The 11692-nt window shown below is 40.0% G+C and overlaps 1 protein-coding gene across 2 annotated transcripts in view; it reads right to left on the reverse strand.

The window, feature by feature from the left end:
* The window catches only part of LOC115232078 (probable ATP-dependent RNA helicase DDX49), a 700146-nt gene that overhangs the window by 669397 nt on the left and 19057 nt on the right, over nt 1–11692 (reverse strand). The window contains exon 2 of one of the 2 annotated variants that reach the window (XM_036511346.1): nt 6073–6077. The exons of the other annotated variant lie outside the window; for it this stretch is intronic. Coding sequence (XP_036367239.1) covers nt 6073–6077 — 5 coding nt within the window. The remainder of the gene's footprint in view (nt 1–6072; nt 6078–11692) is intronic. 2 annotated transcript variants of the gene reach the window in all.

Here is an 11692-nt window from a genome sequence, read left to right on the forward strand (position 1 = left end):
CGAGCGGTCGTCGGCATCTTCACTATCTCATCCGGCAGCTTATTCCACAAAAGTTGAGCAAATTCTGCATGAAAATCAATGGATCTCATCTCTCTAAATGACCTCTGCATTTTGGTTCCTGAGGTTTCCCAAAGCACCATTCATAGGGTTTTGAGTGAAAAATTGCCAATATCAGAAGGTGTGCGCAAGATGGGCCCCATGAATGCTCACAGAAGACCATAAACAGCAACCCACCTTAAAGCCCGGACTTGGCACCCACTGACTACCACCTGTTCCCTAAGTTGAAAGAACATTTGGCCAGAACGTGCTTCAGCAACGACCATGAGGCAAAAGATGAGGTTCAATGCTTCCTCAAAGACATGGCAGTGAACTGGTGTGACATGAGCATACAAAAACTGCCACATGCATTGAGTCGAACCAGGGGCAGCTGATGAAGGGGAATTTTCCTTGTATTGTTGTCTTGTACTCTGTTTTTTCGTTGTTAAAAAAAGTCCGTTTCCTTGTTTGATTTTATGTTTTCATTTCTCGTTGTGTTCTACGTTTATTTGTGGTGTCCTGTACTCATATATATATATATGCTTATATATATACATGTAGATGTAAGTATGTACATATATGTATGTATATATGCATATATTTTATTTATTTATTATATTGTTAGTATATATATATATATATATATTACCGTCCAACCCATGCTAGCATGGAGAACGGACGTTAAACGACGATGATGATGATATACATACACGTGTTTGTGGTGCATGCGTGTTTGTCCCCACAACCACCACCATGCAATGTTGATGTGTTTATGTCCTTGTAACTTAGCAGTTCAGCAAAAGGAGAATGATAAAATAAGTACTAGGCTTATAAAGAATAAATCCTGGTATCGATTTGTTCGACTAAAGGCGGTGCTCCAGCATGGCCACAGTCAAATGACTGAAACAAGTAAAAGAGTAAAAGAGTGTGTGTGTGCATTTGTCTCTGCTTGTCTTCACATTTACACTGCATGAACAGCAGTCACATCAATTTATATCTCCACCCCCACCCCCGGCAATTCAACACCTTGAAGCGTGAAGAGCAGCAGAATAAAGTGCCTTGCTTGAAAAACAAGTGAGGGCTGGCAACAAAAAAAAAAAAAGCATTTAACCATAAAATTACTACTGCCAGAAGTGAAGTAGTCACATCCAACCCATTCTGGCAGATGTAAAATTACTGATGCTCTGATGCTGATGATAATACCTTCCTGGAAATACCTAGCATTAACTAGGCATACTTTCCTCAACTCAGTACCAATCAAATGTTCAAGTAAAATGAAACTCATCGTAAAAAGCCAATCTTGTTTCCCCCCTCAAATTTCACAATATTCCTAAATTCACATGAAACAATGGCTAAATCAATCAGATTACAAAACGCAAAACTCTAAACAAAAGAAGTTTCTAGAACGATAAGGATCTGTATACTAAGAGATAATTTTTTTGCTTTTCATTCTTTTTTTATTTATATATATTGTATTTTATTTATGAAACCTATTTTTCTTTTTCCACTGCACGCTATCTGATGTCCCCATAAGGAGCTATAACTAATGTCCAGAAATGAAGAATAAGACGAGTTAATTTGAAGACAGACTTTTGCATGTCTCAAATAATTACAACCAAAGATCAATCAATGGCAACATAATAATAACAAACCAGCTGGCAAAGATTATTTTCTTCATTTTTTTTGTGTGTGTGTGTGTGTGTTTCCTCTTTTTTATAATTTAAAAAGAAAGTATATAAAAGGAAGAGTAAGGAAGAAGACAAATAATAATATTAGGTGTAGGAGTGGCTGTGTGGTAAGTAGCTTGCTAACCAACAACATGGTTCTGGGTTCAGTCCCACTGTGTGGCACCTTGGGCAAGTGTCTTCTGCTATAGCCCCGGGCCAACCAATGCCTTGTGAGTGGATTTGGTAGACGGAAACTGAAAGAAGCCTGTCGTATATATGTATATATATATATATATATATATATATATATATGTGTGTGTGTGTTTGTGTGTCTGTGTTTGTCCCCCTAGCATTGCTTGACAACCGATGCTGGTGTGTTTACATCCCCGTCACTTAGCAGTTCGGCAAAAGAGACCGATAGAATAAGTACTGGGCTTACAAAGAATAAGTCCCGGTGTCGATTTGCTCGACTAAAGGTGGTGCTCCAGCATGGCTGCAGTCAAATGACTGAAACAAGTAAAAGAGTAAAGAGTATAGGTGTAAGTTAATACAAGCTTCTGTGGTGCCACCAGCAGAATCACATAATGTGGATGGTAGATAGCAATGAAGTTAAAATGATGGACAACTGATCACATTATCCGAATTTCAATCAAGCTTTACAACTAAAACAACCATGTGGTGTCTCTGTGCAAGGTAGATAACTCTGCTTGTTTTAATTTGTCTTTTTTTTTTCTGCCTTTAGCCCTCCAACGTAGAGTATAGGCCACTTATAGTTGAATTCCATGTCGCATAATTTTTGGCTTCTGTACTTATACTCAGCCATGAATGTCCCCTTTTCTCTAGTTCCTTTTGTGTTGATCTACACCACTAGTTCTTAGGCCTACCCTTCTTTCTATATCCATCTGGTTTCCACTATAAAGCACTTTTCGCTACATTTGGTGTATCTTTTCTAATTGTGCTACCAATCCACTTCCCCTTTTTCTTAAATATTTGCTCCCTAATCGAAACTTGATTTGTTCTTTGCCATAGCTCCATATTGCTTATGTGTTCGGGCCATCTAATTTTAAGTATACTACGCAAGCATCTGTTGATGAATGATTCTATTTGCTTATTTGACTTAACTGTTGTTCGCCATGTCTCAGTCCCTTACAATAACACCGCTTTTACGTTAGTGTTAAAAATTCTTAATTTGTTCTTTATTGAAATTACACTTGCGCTCCATCCTTTTTTTAACAGGTGAAAAACGGTCCTTGCCTTACTTATTCTCAGTTTAATATCTTCGTCGGTGCCGCCTGAAAACGTTATCTTACTACCTAAATACATGATTTTGTGTGATAGTTGTAAATGTTTGTCCTTAGCATGTGTGATAGTTGTAAATGTTTGTCCTTAGCATGCAGGCAATGTCTTCTAGCGCTCCATCCTTTTTTTAACAGGTGAAAAACGGTCCTTGCCTTACTTATTCTCAGTTTAATATCTTCGTCGGTGCCGCCTGAAAACGTTATCTTACTACCTAAATACATGATTTTGTGTGATAGTTGTAATGTTTGTCCTTAGCATGTGTGATAGTTGTAAATGTTTGTCCTTAGCATGCAGGCAATGTCTTCTAGCGCTCCATCCTTTTTTTAACAGGTGAAAAACGGTCCTTGCCTTACTTATTCTCAGTTTAATATCTTCGTCGGTGCCGCCTGAAAACGTTATCTTACTACCTAAATAAATGATTTTGTGTGATAGTTGTAAATGTTTGTCCTTAGCATGCAGGCAATGTCTTCTAGCGGTAGAAATGTTTCTAATTTGTCTACCTGACACAAAACAAGTTCTGCACTTACATTAGTTGATCGGTTAGTAATAGAAAGACGGATCTAGTTACAAAAACACTAGCTCCAATCGAAAGAAACTACCTTACCATTACATCATCATCATCATCGTCGTTTTAACATCTACTTTTCCATGTGAGCATGGGTCAGATGGAATTTGTCAAGGTGTATTTTCTACAGCTGGATGCCCTTCCTGTCACCTATCCTCACCTATTTCCAAGTAAAGTAATATTTCCCCCCCGTGCCCAGACATGTTTTCCTGGAATACTGGAAACGGAAGACACTGCCTTCATGCTGATGGCATACATTTACAGCTATCACCACAAAGTCAAAGCAAGGCGGAAGTAACAACACACAAACATTTACGCATGCATACACAGTAGGTAAAAAGCACCCACCACATTCTCAGAGTGGTTGGCGTTAGGAAGGGCATCCAGCTGTAGAAACTCTGCCAGATCAGATAGGAGCCTGGTGCAGATCACTGGCTTGCCAGACCTCAGTCAAACCGTCTAACCCATGCCAGCATGGAAAGCAGATGTTAAACAAATATGAAGATGATGATGATGATAATGATGACACGCAGGCGCACACACAATGACCTTCTTTCAGTTTCCGTCAACCAAATCCACTCATAAGGCTTTGGTCAGCCCAGGGCTTTAGCCAAAGATACTTGCCCAAAATGCAACAGAGTGTAATTGAACCGGGAACCACATGGTTAGGAAGTAAACTACATACCACAGTACCACACCTGCACCAGCAGGTATATAATTAAGTTAATTAGTTAAGCTAATTAATTTTGGCTCAAAAAGCAAAAAGCAAGGCCATGTAGGGGGACATGTAGTTATGTACAGGGTGGTGTTCATGTAAAGAGTTCAGGCCACTTGTGGTCAAGGGAGACTTTAAACAATTATATATAAACAATTATCGATGTATTGCATAAATTATATGACACAGAGACCCTCTTCAATCATGAATGACCACAGGATTGCACCTAGAAAGTTCCCTTCCGAGGCACAAGTCCAAGCAAGGTTGTTTTTTATGGAAGACCAGAAGTCACCCATCCATATCAGTCTTCTTCACACCACCAATGTTTTATCCAAAGGAATCGCAAACATCAATATAGTTTGGCACCAGTGATTTCACAACTCATTTCCACAGCTGAGTGAACTGGAAAAGGTTTGAAATAAAGTGTCTTTGTTCAAGAACATAACACGCAACCCAGTCTGGGAATCGAACTCACAGCCTCAAGAGTGTGAGTCTGACACTCTACTCACTGAGCCATGTGCCTTCTATACGTGATACACATATAGCTATTAGAATATTAGTAAAAAGATTATGAAAAATTAACACAGGCTGTGTGGTAAGTAGCTTGCTAACCAACCACATGGTTCCGGGTTCAGTCCCACTGCGTGGCACCTTGGGCAAGTGTCTTCTGCTATAGCCCCGGGCCGACCAATGCCTTGTGAGTGGATTTGGTAGACGGAAACTGAAAGAAGCCCGTCGTATATATGTATATATATATGTGTGTGCGTTTGTTTGTGTGTGTGTGTTTGTCCCCCTAGCATTGCTTGACAACCGATGCTGGTGTGTTTATGTCCCCGTCACTTAGCGGTTTGGCAAAAGAGACCGATAGATTAAGTACTGGGCTTACAAAGAGTTGCTCGATTAAAGGTGGTGCTACAGCATGGCCACAGTCAAATGACTGAAACAAGTAAAAGAGTAAAAGAGTAAGAGTACTAACCACCGAAATCTCTAGCTTCAAAACTCAACATTCGAGTAAATTTTCCTGGTAAGGTTTTTATGGTGTGTGTGTGTGTGTGTGTGGTTTTGTTTTTTTGTTATTATTCTTATTTCTTTAATATCAGGAAAATTAATAACCACTGCCCAATGTCTGCCAATTATTAAGCAAAAGATAACAAAAGACATGAGAGAGAAGACTAAACTGCATAAATATTCCTAATAGTTCCCGGTGTCAGTAATCTGCCAAGTTCCAGAATTTTTGGAACCAAAGTGACAAGCGATATGCGCAGCACCAAAAATTTTCATTAAAATATTAGACATGTAAACAGTTCTGCAAGTGCTGTAACTGCAGAATCAGTGATGCATATCAACATTACGCAAACCTGTATTTTCATGCCACCGACAAAATAATAAAGCATTCAAACCTACAACGGCCGCTGCAAGGGCTAACATGCATATTGTAAGCACAATTATAATATTCAGCATAGCAATATTTTTCTAATAAGCCGTTTTGCATTATGTGGTGCAGCTGTTCTCTTGTATAAGAACCATAAATGCTGCAACTACAACAATATTGTTATAACATCATTGAAATGCGGTTTCCTGTCGATGTCTTTCAACTGAAATATTCCACTGACAGAACAATACAAAGTAGATCTGAAAGCAACAGTCGGAAGATCTGAGAGGGGAAGAAATATTTTTAAGTGTACAGAAACTTAAATCACATCATAAGGTTATTCAAAAACAGTGGCACGTAATTTCTGACTTATCTCTTAAAGAAATTACAAAATTACCAATAGTAATGTCCTTGTGCTTTCTCCTCTGTTCAGTGATTGCTTTTATGTGAATGACATTAAAGCCGGATGGACCTAGCCATTCTTCCACGACAGCTTTTACCTGATATTTGTTACAGTAACCACTCATAAGGTGTCTACTGAAAGACAAAGAGTCAAGTTACCCTTAGCTTTGATGGGTGTTAAGTGAGAACAACATCCATCAAAGATAGACTCGTTTATAGAGCATTCAAATTTTGATTGGCTATGAAAACATTAACACTTATTAAGAGTCATTTAAGAGACCTCATTAATTATTGCTCATGTAACTTCCTCCTATTTAGGATAACAAAGTTACTTTGATATTGTTTATATATTTACAACAATTTGTACAAGACTACAAATGAAACTGACATCCTCCCAGTTACTCTGACAAATTAAATTAACGAAGCTAATCATCAGACAAGCTGTTTATTGTTTTAAGTATGAAATAGAAACTCAGTAATTGTGAACACTGTCACGGCTCAGAATAATCAAAACAAGATCAATGAAATGTCTTCTTTTGGAATCAAAATATAATCAAAAGAATTCTAGAGTGGTAAGTTAGTGAGGGGTTATTTACATCAGTAAAAACTGGGATTAGAATTCAACCAGAAAAAGCAACCTACAACACTTTCCCTTCCTCTTCTTCATAAAGCAAAGGCAAAACAAACTTGAGCCCCACTCCTGAGAAAAACATGCAAAGTCTAAAACACTAGAATATACTCATAACACATGGCGTTAAGAAGGGCATGCAGCTGTAGAAACTCTGCCAGATCAGATTGGAGCCTGGTGCAGTCATCTGGTTCACCAGTCCTCAGTCAAATCATCCAACCCATGCTAGTATGGAAAGCGGACGTTAAATGATGATGATGATGCTTAGACTCTGATCAGCCTTCATCAAGTAGAACTACAATTAAATGTATTCCAAATTTGACCACCTCATTTTATATTTTCAAATAATGTATCTAACAACATATCATCCAATGCTTGGGGTATCTGGGTGGAGTAGTACCTCTGCTGGGGGAACATGTGGCGCTCTTCAGAGTAGTTCATCTGTTTTGGTCCTCACTTGACACCGAGCTCTTACCTGTGGCTGCCTAAAGCTGTCTGCATGCAACAGTAGCCACACTCCAGGCAAAGGGTTCTACAGGCTGGATAAACCTTGATGAAGGTAGCTGACCACCCTCAAACTCTTGGTGAGCTTGGGCATATCTACATGTGCATGTGAAGATTTGACCAGCAGACTGCAGAGGAGACTATCAGATTGGTTCAATGGGCAGGAAGGCAGGTCAACAAGCATTGTGAAGCATAAACAGGGCACAGGAAAATGAAGGACGCTGCCGCCATCCAATGCAGCCCAACCTATCTCCAGTTGTTTTGACTTTGTCCTGCCACTGGAATCAGACAGGAAGAGACAAGAGAGTGAAGCAGATGACACTGTGCAACCCTCCCTAACTTTAATCCATGACAAATGCCAGTCAAGACATGACACCATCCCTTTTCCAATGCAGCAGGGTGTAATTTGAGAGAAACTTGGCTACTAGTTCTAGCAGGACAAGCAAAGGTGCCTCCACTTTTGCTCACTCGCAACTTTTGATTTAACAGCATAGGCCAACAATGCTTAAAATTGTTTGAGTTGTCATCGTCATCATTTAACATCTGCTTTCTATGCTAGCATGGGTTGGACAGTTTGACTGAAAACTAGTAAGCCGTGGGTGTGGGGGCGGGGGGGGCTGCACCAGGTTCCGACCTGATTCGGCAAGGTTGATCTGATTTGGCCGGACGCCCTTCTTAACACCAACCACTTGGTGATTATAGGTGTGTATTTTAAGTGCCACCAGCATGGGTGCCATTGGGCTGACATCCACATCAGCCACGACTATGATCTCATTTGGCCTGACAGGTCTACACAAGCACAGTTTATCGCCAAAGGTCTTGGTCACCTGTCACTGCCTCCACGAAGCCCAATGCTCAAACAGTGTTATTTACATGCCACCAGCATGGGTGCCAGTCAGACTGCACTAGAATTGGCCATAACTATGATTTCACACGGTTCTTCACAAGCATAGTATATTGCCTGACACTTGAAGGGTGCTTTTAATTGGTCAGTTACAGGACACTGACACTGGCCACAACTACGATCTCACTTGGCTTGACGTGACTGCCTCTATGAGGCCTAATGCTTGAACAATGCTTTTTACGTCCCACCAGCACAGGTGCCAGTCAGACAGCACTGGCATCAGCCATGACTACAATTTCACTTGGTTCAACAGAACTTCACAAGCACAGCATATCACTCAATGATTGAAGGGTGCTTTTAACGGGCCCGTTACATTACACTGGCACTGGCCTTGACTCAGATCTCACTTGGTTTGATGGGTCTTCTCAAGCACGGCATATCTTTAAAGGTCTCAGTCACTTGTCATTGCTTCTGTGAGGCCCAACATTCGAAGATCATGCTTAACCATGAGGACCATGATGAATAGGAGAGGGCTGAGGACAGAGCCTTGGTGAACTAAACTAAACTCATCAGTGTACCCTTACCTTACTAACAGTACCCCTATACACAGCCTGTACTTTTTTTTACAAGCTATTCATCTAACCCTAGCTTCCTCAGAGACCAATTTATCACAGATCAAGATACTCTATCAAAGGCTTTCTCTAAATCAACAAATACCATCTCATCCCGTGTCTTCCTCGGTCTAACTCTTCCACAGGTTCCCTCCACTATTAGAGTGCAACACTTTTTCACACAGCTGTCCTCATCCATACATATCACATGACCATACCTCTTGCGCAGTCATGCCTCTTGCACACCACATCTGATGCTTCTGATGTCCAACTTTTCTCTCAGGATGTTTACACACTCTCTTGCATTCACATTGACATTATACATCCAGTGGAGCATACTAGCTTCATTTCTTACAAGCCTATGCATGTCCTCAAGCTTCTTCCAGTTTCTATCAACTAAGTCTACTTCCATGGCTTTGGTCAGCCCAGAGCTATTACAGAAGTCATTTGCCTTGCCCAAGGTGCCAGAAGTTTCGTGTATGAAGACCAGTAGAACAAAAACAAAAGCACCTTTACAAGTAAAGGTTATTGACAGGAAGTGCATCTGGATATACTCTTTACTCTTTTACTTGTTTCAGTCATTTGACTGCGGCCATGCTGGAGCACCGCCTTTAGTCGAGCAAATCGACCTCGGGACTTATTCTTTGTAAGCCCAGTACTTATTCTATCGGTCTCTTTTGCCAAACCGCTAAGTGATGGGGACATAAACACACCAGCATCGGTTGTCAAGCAATGCTAGGGGGACAAACACAGACACACAAACACATACACACACATACATATATATATATACATATATACGACAGGCTTCTTTCAGTTTCCGTCTACCAAATCCACTCACAAGGCATTGGTCGGCCCGGGGCTATAGCAGAAGACACTTGCCCAAGATGCCACGCAGTGGGACTGAACCTGGAACCATGTGGTTGGTTAGCAAGCTACTTACCACACAGCCACTCCTGCGCCTATGAAAATTTCTTCACTAACTTTTGTCTAACCCTTGCTTGCACGGAAAAGCAGAGGACATAAAAATGCTGATACGGGTAAGTTTATACCAGAACACTAATAAAAGACCTGCTATTCAAGTGATACATCATTGCTCTCAAACAGTTCTCCAATCCAATTTTTCCATCTGCTTTTGAAGAAATCTCTGCATTTTTCTCCCAACACAAACCAAACTATTAGATAAGAATGCATTACTTAAACCATTCATTTCTTCATAAAATATAATAATAGAAAACACTGGCAAGATAGTTTCACTAACAATTGCCCAATTACAGCTTTAACAAATAACCAGAAAGGAAAACGGACAACAAAAATAGCTTTGTATTGAATTAAGGAAAATAGAAGACTGCTGTAACCAAACAATCACAACAGTATTTTTCCCTCCTTTTTTTTACCTTGTTTTCCTTCTCTCTTTTTTTTTTCTTTTTTTTTTTTTTTTTTCTTCAATCAGAAAGCTTTTGAAAAGGCTAAAATAGAGAGCTTAGTCAAAATATTCCTGAAATGAAAACAGAACAGCAAAGACAATTCAGGCTTGTGGAAATCAAGATAAATCAATGACTTAACCATTTATCACACATAAAGAAAATCTCTTCTGTACACAGGAAAACGGTCTCATGTATTAAATTCGATGATTAATACAATGTGCCCATCACAACATTTTTTTTTGTTTTATATTTATGTTGTTATTATTATTAACATTGTCGTTGTTGAAATGGTTCATAACGTCATCATCACCTATTTTTATGACAAATGAACAGTTCAATAGGAAAATATTTGTTATCTTCAATGAAACTATTTTCCTATAAAAATTAATCTATTTCAAGAAATGTTTACACAATTCCTGTAAAATTTTTCTTTCTTTTTTTATATCTCTTTCTCAATGTAAATGTGCTGGAAATGTATTATTGCAGAGAAGTGAAATGGAGTCAATCACCAAATAGGAACTGATACAGGGGAGGTGAGGAGGATGCATGGGGGAGGAAGATTTTAGTCAATTTCACTGCTTGGAGCAAGATCTTTGGTGCTAGTGGTACAATAAAATGCAACGAGTCCACATTGTAAGAACAGACACAACTGGACAATTTATTCTGTTGCTATGTGATCAAGATGATGAGGAGCACTGAGACAGCCAACCCGACCCAAGCCAAGTCTTGACTGATTATCTTCATCATTTAATGTACTTCTTCCGTGCATGCTTGGGTAGGACAGCTGACAGGCACCAGCCACATAGAAGACTACTCCAAGCTACTGAGTCTGTTTGGGAGGGTTTTTACAGCTGGATGCCCTTCCTAACACCAACCACTCTGCAGTGTAGACGCAGTACTTTTTTACGTGACACTAGCACAGGCAGGGTTAGTTTTGGCATGAAATTTACAGCTGGATGCCTTTCCAAATGCCAACCACTTTACAGTGTGGACTGGATGCTTTTTGTGTGGCACCAGCACTGGCAGGGTCACCAAGTAACTCACAAGGCAAAGTAATTCTGAGAAGGGTAGGAGGAGCATTTGAGGAGGGAACTTGTGTCAGGGGATGAAAGATTACAGTGTGACAGAGAGGCAGAAACTGGTGTCTTGCTATAACAGAGGGTGCACTGGAAGAGGTGATCCGGTGTCAAATGATGAGAGTGTCACACAGAAATAGAGAGGCAGAAACGTGTCTAACCGTGGGGGTGGGGGCTATTTCCAATGTCAGTGAATAGAAAGTGTTCTGCTGAACAGAAAATGCTCTGTTCATGGCTAAGAGTTACTTTGACTCTTATTTCTAGCAATGCTTGTGCTGACTTGCACCCTAAGTCACTCTTAGTGATGTCTGTATTTGTGCCTTTTGGTTTTAAATTGCATCTAGTCACTTTAATAATTATATATATATATATATAATATATATATATATATATCATCATCATCATCATCATCATCATCGTTTAACGTCCGTTCTCCATGCTAGCATGGGTTGGACGGTTCGACCGGGGATCTGGGAAGCCAGAAGGCTGCACCAGGCTCCAGTCTTATCTGGCAATGTTTCTACGGCTGGATGCCCTTCCTAACGC

Source organism: Octopus sinensis, linkage group LG2, assembly GCF_006345805.1.
Source record: "Octopus sinensis linkage group LG2, ASM634580v1, whole genome shotgun sequence".
Lineage (NCBI taxonomy): Eukaryota > Metazoa > Mollusca > Cephalopoda > Octopoda > Octopodidae > Octopus > Octopus sinensis.